This window comes from Mauremys mutica, chromosome 10 (genome assembly GCF_020497125.1).
Source record: "Mauremys mutica isolate MM-2020 ecotype Southern chromosome 10, ASM2049712v1, whole genome shotgun sequence".
Classification (NCBI taxonomy): Eukaryota; Metazoa; Chordata; order Testudines; family Geoemydidae; genus Mauremys; species Mauremys mutica.
Window position 1 is genome coordinate 55,040,069 of NC_059081.1, and position 17,769 is coordinate 55,057,837.

Here is a 17,769-nt window from a genome sequence, read left to right on the forward strand (position 1 = left end):
TTGTGACAGATAAAATATAAGGAAAATTTGGATCTGGCCTTCCCATTATTAAAAAAATGCTACAGTATTCTACTTAAAGTAATGACCTGAACACTGCAGTGACAGTACTGTAACCCATAATGTTTGACAACATTACTGTAGAGTGTAGCGGTGATTTTATAAGGTTTGTAGCTTATTTTAATTTTGAGAGGAACCTACAACTCTGAGGATGGGTTATCTGTCTCCACATGATAAGACTGAGACATTTGGGGAAAAGAAAATTGGGAGAGGAGACAGGAGTTGTTTCCAGTGGTGTCTCATGATTGGGTGTTCTTGTTTTGTTTTATGGCTGCTTTTGTTTTGTTTTGGTTTTTAGCTTTATTGTTATCTGGAAAACTCTGAGGGTGAGGTATTTAATTTTAATTATATGACCACAATTTTATTTGTTGTAAGGGTACCCAGAGCGTGCAATGGGCAGCAATTCAATTGTTATACAACCTTAAAAAAACTAAATAAATACACAGTGTGACATTGCACTCCATGTGTTATATGGAAATATGCTAAGGAGTGTGAATATAATGTAATTGGAATATGCTTTATGCAAAAGATCTCTTGTAAGGTATCATTACAAAGCTTATCTACTGAGTGTGTTCATCCTATTTGTATGAATGTATCATTCTTGTATCTGAAGCTAGAATTATAAAGTATTACTCTGAGGTCCTATTGTAATTATGCAAAGTGTGGGCCATTAATGGTGGCTTAGGATCTTGATAGGGTGACCAGACGTCCCGATTCTATAGGGACAGTCTCGATTTTTGGATCTATTTCTTATATAGGTTCCTATTACCCCCCAACCCCGTCCCGATGTTTCACACTTGCTGTCTGGTCAACCTAGATCTTGATGGCTCCCATTGATTAGGACAATTGGTTGTGAATGGGTTTATTCACCTGCAAGCCTTCCTGTGTACATAGGGTGACCAGACGATTTTATCGGGACTGTCCCGATATTTGCTTGTTTGTCCTGCGTCCCAACCGATTTTTTTTGCTCCGCCCCACACGTCCCGATATTTCATCTTTGTCATCTGGTCACCCTATGTGTACATGACATGGGTAATGAAGAATGAGGTCTTACAGTGAACATGTGACCAGTCACATGATACTGGAATCCATCTTAAACCTGGTGCTTTTCCATTTAGAAGGAGGGATGGGGACCCAGACAGACAAAAGATTCCCGCCTTGGGCCAAAGCTAGAAAGGAGGGTGGAACAGAATAAAGGGGGCTGCCAGTCATGAGAAGTCATGAGTAGTTATCACCTGAGCTGGAACTAACAAGGACTGTACCAGAGAAAGAATTGGTTCCAGACTGAGAAGGAGTCTACTCTGTGAAAGAAGCTTATTGGAACACCTCTGAGGATGAGATTTACCTGTATTCAGTTTCTTAATGTATTAGGCTTAGACTTGTGTGTTTTGTTTTATTTTGCTTGGTAACTTACTTTGTTCTGTCTGTTACTTGAAACCAGTTAAATCCTACTTTTTATACTTAATAAAATCACTTTTGTTTATTAACAAACCCAGAGTAAGTGATTAATACCTGGGGGAGCAAACAGCTGTGCATCTCTCAGTGTTATAGAGGGCGGACAATTCTTGAGTTTACGTTGTATAAGCTTTATACAGAGTAAAACAGATTTGGGGTTTGTATCCCATTGGGAACTGGGTGTCTGGGTGCTGGAGTTCGGTAACCTGCTGAGTGGTTTTCAGTTAAAGCCTGCAGTTTTGGGGGCATGGTTCAAAGCCGGGTCTGTGTTGCAGCAGGCTAGCGTGTCTGGCTCAACAAGGCAGGGTTCTGGAGTCTCAAGTCATCAGAGAAAACGGGCTCAGAGGTAATTTCAGCACATCAGGTGACAATCCCAAGGGGGTCTCTGTGACCAAACCCGTCACACATAGGAATACACTGCCCCAAATAAATTAAAGATTTGGTTGTGTACATGATCCAGCTGACCCCATCTGTCATTCAGAGTCAGTGGTGTATTTTGTTTAGTAAGAACAGGAGTACTTGTAGAACTTTAGAGACTAACAAATTTATTTGGGCATAAGTTTTTGTGGGCTACAGCACAAAAGCTTATGCTCAAATAAATTTGTTAGTCTCTAAGGTGCCACAAGTACTTCTGTTCTTGTTGCGGATACAGACTAACACGGCTGCTACTCTGAAACCTGTTTAATAAAAGTTCTGTCAGAAGTTAAATACTTTTCTATCTTACAAATTATGGTCTTGCAAAACTGAATGTGCTTAAATGTTTTTGCTTAATCAAGGCCTATGTGAGAATGCATATATAGTTATATTCTTGTTTCATAACCCCCGTCAAGTGCACTCTTAGCGTACAATTTTTATGTTTTACAACTAGGAATTAACTCAGCTTTTTCATTTGCCCCAAACTGGAATCTACTGTTTCCTTTTAACCATAAACTGCAATCCGAGAAGAGGGGGTAAAAAAACCCCTAACTACCACCATACTGGGTTCCGGTGAACAGCCCTTAGCATTTTAAAGAAAACTAAGTAATATTTATTTTGGTAGCAATGTAAAATAATATTCTCTTTAGAAGTGAATCACCACTTCCTTTGTTAAAGTTCAACTTCTAGGTCATCAGGAGCCGGTCTGACAAATTTTAGCCCAGATGTAGATTAGTTGCACAAAACAAAAATTATGATCTTAGACTGATTTGTGAAGGTGAAATGCATTCTGTTCAGTTTCTTGAACTCTTACCTTCCTTTGTCATCTTTACAGTTGACAATGCTGGCATCTATAGCCCCAATAAGCAGTGACGCACAATTTTCATGATCATTGATTCTATAAAGGAAAGAACAATTCTTTTTAAGGAAAAATGTCTAACTGTTTTCCACTCTGCCCATACACACTTCATTCCTTTCCCCAACTGACAGTACATTACTATTTCTTTCTGTATATTTGTAAGGTGTCCCAATTAATTTTTGCTTTAACAGTATGAGCCTGATCCCAGCTGCTATAAATCAGTGTAGCTCCATTACAATCAAATTGCAGCTACTATTTTGGATTTGAATTACAAAAGAAAAATAGACACTGGTCCTGCAACTGGCTGTGCACAACCGATCCCTTCAACAGAGGTCTGCCGACACAAAACAAGCTGAAGGTTCAATGCACTGACTAAACCTTTAAAGCAAAACAAAACAAAAACCAAACACACACCTTCATATTCAACTGGAACACTTGTCAAGGTTTAAAATGGCTACGGGGAATCCTTCTCAGAAGTAAATCCGAACTAGTGGCCCTGAGTGAACTCCCCAAAACTTCTTTAAACCCTTTAAAATTAGTTTAAACTTAAATCACATATCTGAGCCTAGGCTCAGATGTGTGGGCTTAAGTGAAAGTAACTTTATTCAAACATTTAAAGTATTCACAAGGTCTTGCTATTTCCAAGGAGTTGAGAGGTTGGGGGTGGGAGGGCAAGAGGAGAGAAATGGTGGTCTGTATTTGGCAAAACATTGCAACACCAAGCAGTTTGTCTCCTGGATCCAACAGGCCTTTAAGCTGAGAAGAATGATATCCCCTTAGTCTTCAATGACGTTTTTAATGTTTAAAAATATTAACTGTAATTATTATATGCAGCATATGCCATTTTATAGTTAATATAGAAAACTAATTTTTCATAGACTACTGTCACTTTTTAGTAACCTTTTAGTCAAGCCACTATTTCTGTAGAAATGCTGTCATTTTATGGATGACAATGACCTCTATTATCTTAAACCCAAAGAAAAGTTTGTTGAGTTTTGGTCCCTGTCTCCAGATTGCTCTACTGGGGAAAAGGAGGCCATGTTTGTTTGTTTGTTTTTTTAAAAAGTGACCATTCGGGCTTCAGATTTTATATATCAAGTTTCAGCCAGAAGTGGTTTTATTTTAAGCAGGTTTTTTAAAGGTTCTTTTTTTTTAATTTATCATTTTTATTATTAAAAAATTCAAGGTTTAGTTTAGGATGAACAAACAGATCATACAAATAGAAAAGCTGACAATTAACTAGAGAAGTGAGAGCAGACCTCTGTACATTTATATAGGATCCGCACATCAGTCATTTCTGGGAGAAGATAATTATACTACCAGCAGAATGAAGAGTTCATAAGTCAGTAATTCTAACCCTCGGCAGGAATCATGAATGTGTGTGTTTGATTCTATAATTCTTAATGATTTTTCTGCTGGCTTACCCCACTCAAAAAAGCACATTCTCCCAAAATACTGCATATGCTTTGCCCTAAATTGAGCTAATTTTTTCTGAATGTGATAGTCAGATTTGGAGCTGGCCTGTGGTAATTTACTGACAGTGTATGTTGACCTAGTTATTGGTATGTTTACTGTCTGAATATGTTGGTTTAACTCAATAGAAGTCTGTCTTAAATACAGGTAGGAAGGAGATGAATGGCTCCAGGCAGCCATCTATTAGTGAACACTTCAGAGTTGTTAAGGCACAATGCCAGAACTGCCAGAGCTTTGATGATGACGCCTCCATCTTCAGCCAACCTACGAAACTGGTTTTGGCCAGGAATGGCCAGAACCTGGCAAAACAGAAGAACAAAGAACTGTAGCAAGGTTTAAAGGGGGATGCTCTCGGGGCAGAGAGCGCTCGAGGGAACCAGACTCAAACCAGCCTCAGCCCCAGGAGCCTGTTGGGGGTGTCTCAGCATGCAAAGCCTTCTTAGGTCACCATTAGGGGATGCCTGAACTTGAGGTAAGGTAAATATTTGTGTAAACTTGTTTTAAATCCTTTTTTCCCTCTAATGCTGCACTCAGAGAGATCAGAAAGGGGACAGAGGTGCAGCTTGCTCTGTAATTGTGAGAGTGCAACTTCAGGCCATTAGATGAAAACTGTAACAAATTAATTCAAACTGCAGTAATTCATATGGCTCTTGATAGCACCAGTTTTTCACCACAAGGATATGTACATTATCATCATCAGAGCTAAAAATCATGTGCTAGTACTATTATCTCTACACCCAGATAACTTTATTGTTCTCATACTACTCATTTTCTGGATATATATCCTTAAGCAAAATAGCCAGATTTAATATTGATATTTCTACTTACACAGCACAGTGCAATGGAGAGAAGTTATTACCATTAAATTTGCGGAAATATTTCTGTTCCAATAGTACCTCTATGCAATTTTCATTACCTACAAGAGATCAGATGATTTATTGTTATAAAAAGCAAGAGAATAGCACATTTTCATATTAAGGTCACATGTGCACTGCATTTTAGCATTTGAAATAAGCTAGGCTGTACTGCATATGTAAGTTCTTATGCAATAAAACTTAAGGAGCATGAGATACTTTTAGAGGTGCTGCGAACTAGACCAATATCTAATTTGGGCGCTTGTTTGTGGGGTTGTTTTTTTTTAAAGGTCTCTTGTGTTTTCACATTGTGCTATGACACTTTGCAAAATAGTCTTTTAGATCTTCAGATAGATGGTCAGCCATCTATCACTCTGTACCTAGAAACTTAGTCTTCGATGTACAGTCCCAAGCCACCCTAATGAGATGCCACTAAACAAGCCTATTGTACTGTGTGTATACTACAATAACTGGAGGGGTAGTCTTGTGCACCAGTGTACAAGAGGTGACTCTTGTAGGATGGAATCCTAGTCTCAGTGATGTCAATGGGAGATATGCCATTAATGTTAAAGGAGCCAGATTTCATGCCCAGCCTCCAAGGGATGGCTCCAGTGTGCATCATGATTGAGGCATGCACCTAGTGGCTGACTCTGAAGCAAGGTTGCTGTCTTGCTGGAATTTCCCTGCCTTTTGACTTGAAAGATAAATGTAGCAATTTCTTGCTACAACTTCAAAAGGCAAAAGGAGAGAATCTACATCTCAAACTTTTTATGCTGCTAGCCATGTTACTATTCTACTTCCTAACGCTAAAGTTTGGCAAAAGGTATAAAAAGAGAAAAGCTTACCATTATAACAAGCCCAGTGCAATGGTGTATAACCTTGATTATCTTTGAAACTACAGTCCTCTTCTGACAGTGCCATCTGCAGTAATTCACTCAACCAAGTGGCATGACCATGAGCTGCTGCATAATGTAAAGGTGTCCTGCCTCTGGAGTCTTTGCACAAGATAGATACTTCTTGTTCCAACAGCATTTGAACGCATTCCTCATGCCCAGTCATAATCTGTTAACAACAAAAACGTGACTCAGCAGGTTGATATAGTGTCAGTGCTGTGACAAAGGATTTGTGAGCTATGTGATGTGCTTTTGAATACTGGGTGGCAAGGTTGGGCTCCAGGAAATTGGTGAGAAGCAACTTGCTCCCGAGTGCCTCTTTGTATTGAAAAGCACTAGTACCAGCTTCCAGTTTACCTGACCTTGCAGTTAGAGGATGAGCACCTCCAGTGAAGTCAGGTACAAGTTAGACCATTAGGAGTTTATGGCTGAACATGGAGATTCTTAGAATAAAGGGTGGAGTCCTAAAGATCCTATCTGAGTCCAACTGAATGGGCATCAGTCAAGAATGAAACCACAAATACTAGGGAAGAAAGGGTGAGTGAGAAGCAATAACAACATTACCAAAAATATCAAATATTTTAGATAGCTGCTCCAGTAATCCAGCTACTGCTATCACATCTGCTGCCTCTGACAGTGATTTGCTTATCTCCTACAATATTTTAATCATGTTCATATATTGTTATCAGTATGGAACAGAAGCTTTATGCAATGGTTTCTATTTTGTACTGGTATTTCCAGGACTCTTATGGAAAACTGTTCACTACATGGTAATATTTACATGTAACCCTATTAGCTCTCTCAGCAACTGCATCTTGACTGAGGAGCTTACTCCATGAAGAGATTATACCTACCCCGAATCTCATTGCCTCCCAATCAAAACTTATGACTCACTTCTTTAACCCAACCTTCCCATGCTTGTTAATATTTTCATTTATTTACAGCCATCTCTCCATTTAGTACCTCTTTGTTCATAAAAGAAAAGCCATAACCATCAAGTTAATGTGCATAGTTAAGGGTCATAAAATTAATAGTCACCCCTCGATGTAAAGCTGTGCATCCCAGGAGATCGGCGGCATCTACAGATGCTTCTTTTTCAAGTAACAAGGAAACAGCATCAATGTGCCCATATGCCACAGCTAGCATCAGTGGGGTTCTAGAAAATGAGAAGTAATCACAGCTTTAAGAACACATGCCATTTCTACTGTTAACTTATCCTTTGGGGAAGAGGGGCACCAGGAATTCCTGCCATTTTCCACCACCATCTTCATGCCCTATATTCATCTATATAACCGAAATTAAGGTACTTCCGTACAATTTTATTGTTAAGCAATGCAACAAACAAAATCATTATTAACAGAGAAACACATATCTGATTTGTAGCCAGTTTACACTGCAGCATCGTTCAAGCCAGTCCATGTTAAAAATTTGTTCTTTATAGCCCATGATTATAGCAAACTGCAGCAGAATATCAGCCTCATGATAAACCACGAAGCTCATTTATGTAATCACCCTCCCACCCCAGTTATTAAGGTAACTATTTATGTAATTTAAAAAAAATCCTGGGCAGAATTGTTTAAGTGGGGGAAGCCAATTGTATTCAGTATCTCATTTGCACCAATCACCCCTCAGCCAGACACTGGAGCAATATTTCTTCCATTTCTTTTCAAAATGGGATTTATTCTCCTTTTGCTTTAAGGTGATGGTTCAGGGACTGAAACTGATGCCCTTTAAAAACATGGCATTCATCTGTCTGTGTTTTTCCAGGTGAAATTTTAAAGCCATTCACAATTTCCACGTTTAGAATATACTTGCATCCTCCCTTCACAACTACCCTTTAATAAGAAGTGAAAACCATCATCATGTACATCAACTCCAATATAAGTGTTACATTAAATTAATACTCTGTCCAAATAGATAAAGTACACCTCTACCCCAATATAACGCTGTCCTCGGGAGCCAAAAAAATCTTACCGCGTTATAGGTGAAACTGCGTTATATTGAACTTGCTTTGATCCTCCGGAGCACGCAGCACCGCCCCACCCGGAGCACTGCTTTACCGTGTTATATCCGAATTCGTGTTATATCGGGTGACGCTATATCGGAGTAGAGGTGTATGTCTTAAAATATCAATGTTCTGGGAGGGGTGAGAGTCTCCCTAGAAACAGCTCAGAAACTTATCAGTTTTTAACTGAATTTAGCTTTAAACATCTCAGAAGACTTGCATAAAGATTGGGGTAGCATCTAAAATGAATAAGTAATGGTTTCCCCTTGCTAATGTTTATTCCATGGCTTTGATCGACCGAATGTGTACTTTGTAATGTTTGCCAAATTCTATGAGGAAAAATTGGAATGGTGCAGGAGATGTACACAGGACTGTATTCAGCACTTCATACAAGTACCTATGCTGTGAGCAATTTATGGAGCTGCCATTCATATCACAGTACTGTATCAAAACAAAGAAAACTTACTGTCCTTTGGCATCTGTCACATCAGGGTTGTCTGCAACTTCCAGCAACAGCCGCAAACATGGTGTGTGACCGTTGATGACTAGAAAGAAACAACACATATTTACCAGTCTGTAAACATACAAAAACTTATGAAACTAACACAAGAACTGCATTTCAGACTCTGTTCCCTCAAAACACCTATGGTGGGAAAAGACATTCTCCAATGACAGAAACAAACAGTCAGGTAATTTTCACTTAGCTTGTGCTAATGAAATTATGCTCTTGGTTCTGACTGCAGCAAAAAGAGGATATTTTTTGTTACATACAGAAATCACAAACAAGCAACACAAAAAAGTATCTGATATTTTTGAGTCACATCTGAAAAGACCCCTACCAAAGAAAGTAACATTTCAGAATCCTGCAGATTGGATGAGACAATACTTTTTATTTTTAATGCACTGGCAGTTACATGAGAAAATCTTATTATTGTTGCTTTGACCTCTGTATGCTGTTCCTTGAGCACCTTACTGCTACATGCCCCCACAACTGGCACCCAAGAGGCATAAGAACTGACTGGAGACACCCTCAGTTCATCCCTACAAAACAGGGATGAGGTAACATTGGCAGAGGAGTGAGGGAAGCTTGTGCTACTGTTCCCCACGTTGTTCCTTGGCAGCAGGACATCAAGTGTCTCCCTCCACCCCGCATTGCCAACCTCAGACCTTTCGATGGCATAAGTGTCAAGAATTCACTAATTCTCAAATATTTTTTTGTAAAAGCAAATTTGTTTGTCTCAAGGCTAGTGTCTCCTCCACATTCCCTCCTCCTTTCCCCACAGCCTTTGGCCAAGATTGTCAAAAGTGACTAGCGGTTTTGGATGCCCAACTGGGGATCTCAAAGGGGTCTGATTTTAAGGAAGTGATGACAATTGGGCCCCTTTAAGAGGACTCAAACTGGACACCCCAAATCACCCTCACTTCTGAAATTCTCAGTCTTTATCATCGAAAGATGGCTCGCTCTCTCTCAGTTCTCAGAGACCTCCAATCTTCCTCTCTTATCCCTCCAGGCCCTTTCCTTAGCCAATGGAGGTTGGATAAGACTCTTTGGACCCTCACAACACAGTTAGCAGGGGGTTACAGTGCACAGTGATTTGAGGCATTTCCTTCTACGTCAGTGCAGAGGGCTAACCAGAGCCAAGAATTCAACTTGAGTTTTCCCTCTGTTTTTCTAGTTTAATGTTGGATGTCAAAATCATAGAAGAAGATTAGGGTTGGAAGAGACCTCAGGAGGTCACCTAGTCCAACACCCTGCTCAAAGCAGGACCAACACCAACTAAGTCATCCCAGCCAGGGCTTTGTCAGGCTGGGCCTTAAAAACCTCTAAGGATGGAGGTTCCACCACCTCCCTAGGTAACCCATTCCAGTGCTTCACCACCTTGCTAGTGAAATACTGTTTCGTAATATCCAACCTAGACCTCCCCCAGTGCAACTTGAGACCATTGCTCTTTGTTCTGTCATCTGCCACCACTGAACAGCCAAGCTCCATCCTCTTTGGAACCCCCCTTCAGGTAGCTGAAGGCTGCTATCAAATCCCCCCTCACTCTTCTCTTCTGCAGACTAAACAAGCCCACTTCCCTCAGCCTCTCCCAGTAAGTCATGTGACCCAGCCCCCTGATAATTTTCATTGCCCTCCGCTGGACTCTCTCCAATTTGTCCACATCCTTTCTGTAATGGGGGGACCAAAACTGGATGCAGTACTCCAGATGTGGCCTCACCAATGCCAAATAGAGGGGAATAATCACTTCTCTCAATCTGCTGGCAATGCTCCTACTAATGCAGCCCAATATGCTGTTAGCCTTCCTGGCAACAAGGGCACACTGCTGACTCACATCCAGCTTCTCATCCACTGTAATCCCCAGGTCCTTTTCTGCTGAACTGCTGCTTAGCCAGTCGGTCCCCAGCCTGTAGTGGTGCATGGGATTCTTCTGTCCTAAGTGCAGGACTCTGCACTTGTCCTTGTTGAACCTCATCATATTTCTTTTGGTCCAATCCTCCAATTTGTCTAGGTCACTCTGGACCCCATTCCTACCCTCCATCATATCTACCTCTCCCCCCAGTTTAGTGTCATCTGCAAGCTTGCTGAGGGTGCAATCCATCCCTTCATCCAAATCGTTAATAAAGATGTTGAACAAAACCGGCCCCAAGACTGACCCCTGGGGCACTCCGCTTGATACCGGCTGCCAACTAGACATCAAGCCATTGATCACTACCCATTGATCACTACCCGACAATCTAGCCAGCTTTCTATCCACCTTATAGTCCATTCATCCAATCCATACATTTTTAACTTGCTGGCAAGAATACTGTGGGAGACCATATCAAAAGCTTTGCTAAAGTCAAGATATATCATGTCCACTGCTTTCCCCATATCCACAGAGCCAGTTATCTCATCATAGAAGGCAATCAGGTTGGTCAGGCATGACTTGTCTCCTCCAAGTGCTTCAAAATGGTTTCCTTGAGGACCTGCTCCATGATTTTTCTGGGGACTGAGGTGAGGCTGACCAGTCTGTTGTTCCCTGGCTTTTCCTTCTTCCCTTTTTTAAAAGATGGGCACTATATTTGCCTTTTTTCAATCGTCCGAGACCTCCCCCAATTGCAACGAGTTTTCAAAGATAATGGCCAATGGCTCTGCAATCACATCAGCCAATTCCCTCAGCATCCTCGGATGCATTAGATCTGGACCCATAGACTTGTGCATGTCCAGCTTTTCTAAACAGTCCTTAACCTGTTCTTTCACAATTGAAGGCTGCTTGCCTCCTCCCCATACTGTGTTGCCCAGGACAGCAGTGTGGGAGCTGACCTTGTCTGTGAAGACCGAGACAAAAAAAAAGCATTGAGTACTTCAGCTTTTTCCACATCGTCTGTCACTAGGTTGTCTCCCCCATTCATTAATTTCCCACACTATCCCTGACCTTTTTCTTGTTGCTAACATACCTGTAGAAACCCTTCTTGTTACCCTTCACATCCCTTGCTAGCTGCAACTCCAGTTAGGTTTTGGCCTTCCTAATTACACCCCTGCATGCTCAAGCAATATTTGTATACTCCTCCCTAGTCATCTGTCTAAGTTTCCACTTCTTGTAAGCTTCTTTTTTGTGTTTAAGCTCACCGATTATTTCGCTGTTAAGCCAAGCTGGTTACCTGCCATGTTTGCTATTCTCACTGCACATGGGGATGGTTTGTTCCTGCACCCTCAATAAGGCTTCTTTAAAATACAGCCAGGTTTCCTGGACTTCTTTCCCCCTCATATTAGCCTCCCAGGGATGCTGCCCATCAGTTCCCTAAGGAAGTCAAAGTCTGCTTTTCTGAAGTCCAGGGTTCGTATTTTGCTACTTTCCTTTCTTCCTTTTGTAAGGATCCTGAACTCAACCATCTCATGGTCACTATTTCTCAACTGAAGAAAAAAAAATTAAATGTAACCCTTACAATTTTACAGCTCTTACAGACCTGGAGAAAACCTCTCTCAGTTTAACACATTATGTTTTAGCAGGGCTAGAGACTGAAAACATTTTTGCTTTTTTCATCTGTTGCAAGATTTGTAAACACACAATCCACCAAATGGATGATACCGCACTGGATTTTTTTTTTGGCGGATGGAGGGAGAGGGGTTGTTTTTAATTGCAGTAATTTCTCCACCATCTGCATATAATGTGATCCTGTTCCCATCCTAACAGGAGAGTTGTTCCTTCTTACTGCCTCGTTTCCATGGACTGATGCAACAAACTTTGTGCACAATGCCATGTCACATTGCGCTGGCTGAGAAACTTGTACACATCATCACAGAGTTAAATTGCATACCCAAAAATAACCTTCGCTGCTCTATCTACAAAAATAAGAATTTCTCTGATATTTACCATTCAGTAATGGCATAGGCTGAACATGTAAACAGCTCTGCAGTGCAAATGAGTCACTGCTTCACAGTAAAATCTCTCCTTCAGTAGGAACTAGAGAAATCAACACTTTTCACACCAATGTGTGAAAAGGTTTTAAGTAAATGATCAATAGAACAGACACTCCATGAAACTACATGTTACTTCTGTTAGCACTGCAGAATTCATACATCTCTGTGAGAATGACCTCTGGACTCTGTATTAGCTTGTGCAGCTACAATAGAATTATGAACTACTTCTGAGTTGCGAAATCTTTGATACGGATGATGATGCACAAGCCAGAATGAATACTGCTTGTCCTTCAGAGCCCAAACTCAGTTTGCAACTTTGGCAGTTAGAAAAATTCTGGTCCTGATTCAAAACTGCATTACTCTAGTGTTATGCAGGCTTTGCTCTGTTGATTTAAACAGCATTAAACCAACATAAGACTGCAGAAAGGCAGAAGTGAATCAGGTTCCTTTTTTTTTAAACTGAACACACAGGAGATTGAGTCACTGAAACACAATGAACATGGAAAGCAGCTATGCCATTTGCACAAATAACTTTCCAGAGTATGACCACATTTTAAAGGAGAGAGGGAAACCTTCTATTGTGACCATCCTCATTACTGCGACATTACAGAGAGGTCAGGCAGACAATCCTTAAGCCCTGACCATGTTATACAAATAGAATCAGAGGTTTTTGGTGGCAGAGTAATTATGTTTTCTCTATCCAAGTAAAATACCAAACTCCCAGGGTGTCTTTTGAGTCTGCAGAAGCTGACTGTGAGCACAAGTCTTCACTAATGCTTCTGTCACATATTGAAGCTATAATGATTTGCCAGTCTTGGGTTGAATGTGCTCTGGTCTTTGAATAATGTGATGTCATTTAAATACAGCAATTTTTAAATGTCACAATTAATGGGAAGGAGTGTGGAAGGGCAGGACCCCCTCTGATTGTGCAACTCCAGATACCATGCTCCCCTTCGATGAAAAACAACAAAAGGCTAAGGCCTGAAGAATTTTAAAACATCAGTACCACAAGGCTCTGCCTCTTGAGCTAACATTACTGCTGAAAGCTAATGGAGGGTCACTAACAGTTCTATCCTCTTTTCAGATGTCTAGCCACTAGAAGGTAAAATCATTGCAAGATACTGAATCATACGTCCAACTTCAGCCACACCACTTGTCTCATTTACTTTTCTGAGACTACTCCCATGCTCAAAGGATAGTCAGGTGCTTAAGAACCTTGCTGACTTAGGTCTAAAGCTTTGAGCAGTTCTGATATATTCCAACCAATAAAAGGGAGTGGATGCAATCGACATTTGGTGCATGCCAATACATTACAGCTGACAGGAAAAATAATATATTCAGACTAAAGACTCAGCTGCAGGCTAACAACCTGTGCACTAGCTGTCTAGATGACAACTTGGGACATCTCCAGCCCACCAGGAGCCTTCAACACGATAAGGCGGGACTCTGGTAGGTATAGATACACACTGAAAAATATGAGCAATAAGAAAAAATACTGTAATTTTCAGCACCTTTAATAGGGCGTGGACTTTTTGAAATGAACTATAAACATATGGAAATAAAGCAGGAGGCACAATTTGAAGATGAGGTGAAAGGAAAGGAAACCAAATGACATCAATACTTATGGCAAACGTATACACAGAGCATGATCTCTCAGTTCAAATCTTATGTGCATACATTACATTTAATCATAGCGTTGTAAGGCGTATATTCTCCTCTTGCACCATATGCCCTATTAATTCTATACAGGAATTAAAGCATGTGATCTATCAAAAGGAAATTATACCCTTATATCTGTACTCAGGGCCGGCTCCAGCATATCTGCTGCCCCAAGCGGCGGGGGAAAGAAAAAAAAAAGCCGTGATCGGCAACCGCACTTCAGCAGCAGCTCCAACGCGCTGCTTCATTCTTCGGCGGCAGGTCCTTCCCTCCAAGAGGGACCCGCCGCCAAATTGCCACCGGAGACTCGGATGCGCCACCCCTTGCTGCTCTGCATGCTCTGCTCGGCATGGTAAGTGGGCCGGGGCTGGGGGGTTGTATAAGGGGCGGGGGGGGCCAGAGGGCAGTCAGGGGACAGGGAACAGGGAGGGGTTGGATAGGCATGGGGTCCCTGTCAGGTGGCGGGGGTGTAGATGGGGTTGGGGCAGTCAGGGGACTGGGAGCAGGGGGGTTGGATGGGGGTGGAGTCCCAGGGGGCGGTTAGGGGCGGCAGGTCCCAGGAGGGGGCGGTTAGGGGATAAGGAGTGGGGGGGTTGGATTGGTCAGAGGTTCTGAGGAGAGAAGTCAGGGGGTGGGAAATGGGAGGGGTCAGATAGGTGGCAGGGGCCAGGATGTTTGGGGAGGCACAGCCTTCCCTACCCAGCCATCCATACAGTTTTGCAAACCCAATGTGGCCCAAGGGCCAAAAAGTTTGCCCACCCCTGGTTTAATGTACACCACAAGACTACAATCTAGGTTTTCCTCAGATACAGTTAAAATGTTCTGCAGACAAAGGTGAGCCACAAAATAGGCACAGCATATTTTATCTTGCGTTGCTTGTTTGCACATATGATTTCATTTTAAAAATTGTCAGAGAGATTTTAGAGATGTGTGCACATTTTATTCTAAGCAGAAAAAACTGCTGTGCAGGAAGACAAGTCTGCCCCTGAAAACGAATCCATAGCAAACAATGTACTGATTCTATTTTGCCACTAGAGGTTGCTGTTAGACCGTCTCAGTCCATCAGTGTGAGGCACGATGACAAGTAGGTTTATTGTTCTGTTTGGCAACTATACACAGATCAGAGGGAAAAAACCTGCATATACAGAAATCTTTAACATGTTAAAGAACAGCCTTTAAGATGTAAGACACCAATTCCATACTCTGTAATCAAAATACCAGACTTACTAAGGAACACTCAACAAGCGAAGAAGAGAGAGACTATTAACCCTTATGGAACTGGCTGGTTCCCAAGAAGTTTATTAGCTAGGTGGATAACACTTAGAAACTGGTGATTTTCTCTGGGTTTGAGGGGAAATAAAGGTGTGAGGGATGTGCGGCTGCAGAAGGTCACTGAAGATTTCCAACAGTGGAAGGGCAGTGTGGGACTTATCTGGAGTGAGTACAAACTACCTCACTTCATCATCAACGGGAATCCACCTTGATTTTCAGTCTTTTTTCCTAGTAAGATCTGCCTCATTGCTACTTACTTCTTCATCTGACTCTCTAGCCTGAAACCATCAAGTATGAGGTGGGGTGGAAGAAAACTGGCATGCATCAGAGAAGGGAGATAGGTGTGGAAAGAGGAAATAGCCCTGGTGAGTGGGGTCTAGGGTCAGGCTGTGGGTGGAGAATTGGAGCACTTCATGGGGACAGAGGGAAGGTTGAGGAATGGAAAGATAGTTAGCTCTAGTTCCTGGTGTCAGTTCACTAAGATGACGTCTCAGTGCTCCAACAGTTAATTAGGTTAGCAATAACCTTCAAAAGAGATGGTAGCTAAGCAAACTTCACTACTAACCTCTGTCATGTTAAAGGTTTTCTCTCTCAAGATAAAATACCAACTCCACTCACCTGAGGCATGGAGTGGGGTTCTTTTGGTGATGTCATCTTTTACCAAGATGGAAGCACCCTGGCTGATGAGAGCTTCAACACATTCTGCATGTCCTTTAAAGGCAGCCAGGTCCAAGGCAGTGCGTCCTTTCTCATCTTTAATATCCAAGTCTACCAGAGACTGAAGAAGTACCTCCAAGGCTTGATGATGACCATTATAGGCCTAGAAATCCAAACAGGTTATGTTTGGAATAAAACAATACAGATCTTACTCACTACTCTCCTGACTGAAAAGCACAACACATGCGCTACCCAGGAATACAATTTTTCATTGCGATAGTTATTTGAACAAAATGGAAACTATAGTACAGAGATACTTTATTCTGATGTTTCATGGTTCTATGGCTCTGAAACTCCCAAGAACATGAGAGTTTTCCCACATGCCAGTGTGAATGGTATAGGAGGCCAGAGGGTTGCAGGTGCCTGAAAAATTGCTTTTTTTAATGACAGAAGAGGCCATAATGAACATCTAGTCTTTGATCTCCTACATGCCACAGTGAAAAGACCCTCACCCAATCATTTCTTCATCAAGCATTATCAAATGTATACAGAAAGCTCATTGTAATGACACATGCAGACTATATATATGAGAAGACATAGGATGGTGTAGTGTGCCGCAGAGGTTTGAACAGCATGAGTCAGGCACAGCCACATTACTCAGAAGTAGCAAAGCCACAAATGAGTTCTGCATGCCAGCCCAAACAAGTGCTCATAAAACTTATATCCACATCATCTTTGTATATTTTTTATATGGAATGTATTTTCAATAAAAAATATTTTCGATATTTAAAGTCGAATTTACTGGCATATCCTTCCATGGTCAGGCCAAATTACCTTAGTACCATGAGCATAATTATTGAGATCTCTACGGAAGAGAAAAATTCTAAGTAGTAAAATGTACAGAAAAGCTATTTCAATTACCTATTAATATTGCAGCTTTAGGGTCTCACATTTTGGGGACCTTCTGGCACTAAATGCCAGAGAATGCTTCATTGGAGAAGCCTGCCTAGTGAGCTTCCCATTTAGAAAGGTGTTTGGCTCTCATTTCTAACCCTTACAGGATGAAAGATAGTTGATGTTAAACCTCTCATTCATCCAGCACTCTATGTTGCCTATCCTGGACCTCAGGCCAATGTGATATAGGGGATGGGTAGAGAAGGAAACAAAGAAAACTTCTGGCACCAGGTTGATTTAAAAATAAAATAGTGGCTTGCCAAAAATTGTGGAACTTTTTGGCTAGACATCCCTGGAAGGCTTTGTCTCATGCAACTTTGGAAGTCCACAAGAATGAGCCCCTCCTTTTGTCAACCTTCCCTCCAGCCCTTTCTTTTTAACCCAGCGTATTCCATATAAAATCAACTCTAAGAGAACCTTAAAGTTGCACTGGTAAGCAGCCAAAAGTCAGGAATTGCCAAAATTAAGTTTGTATGAGGTAGGAGGAGGGTGGAAAGGAATTTGAGTGGGGGGGGGGGGGAAGAGTCAAATGTTGAAAAAAATCCATGACTTTTTGCAAAATGTCCCATGACAAATTTGCTGTCTTACATGAGATTTTATTGAATGTATCAATACAACAGAAAAAGGGTCTCTCTTAAATTAGTGAGCTCTCTAATTGGAAACAAGAAGATATTTTCTCCCATAGGCTTCTGACCCTTGCAAAAATTATGCACATGCTTACTCCAGTGCTATGAGTAGTCCCATTAAAAAAACCAAACTACTCACAGTTGTATGAATTTAAGCATGTGCTTAAGTTTTTGCAGGATCAGGAGTTT

The 17,769-nt window shown here is 41.3% G+C and overlaps 1 protein-coding gene across 5 annotated transcripts in view; it reads right to left on the minus strand.

Annotated features, from left to right (window-relative positions):
* The window catches only part of ANKRD44 (ankyrin repeat domain 44), a 213,811-nt gene that overhangs the window by 14,799 nt on the left and 181,243 nt on the right, over positions 1 to 17,769 (minus strand). For all 5 annotated transcript variants that reach the window (XM_045032495.1, XM_045032492.1, XM_045032496.1 and 2 more), the window contains 6 exons: positions 15,962 to 16,163; positions 8,477 to 8,555; positions 7,044 to 7,161; positions 5,958 to 6,174; positions 5,087 to 5,174; positions 2,741 to 2,824 (listed from right to left, as the gene is read on the minus strand). In XM_045032495.1, coding sequence (XP_044888430.1) covers positions 2,741 to 2,824; positions 5,087 to 5,174; positions 5,958 to 6,174; positions 7,044 to 7,161; positions 8,477 to 8,555; positions 15,962 to 16,163 — 788 coding nt within the window. The remainder of the gene's footprint in view (positions 1 to 2,740; positions 2,825 to 5,086; positions 5,175 to 5,957; positions 6,175 to 7,043; positions 7,162 to 8,476; positions 8,556 to 15,961; positions 16,164 to 17,769) is intronic.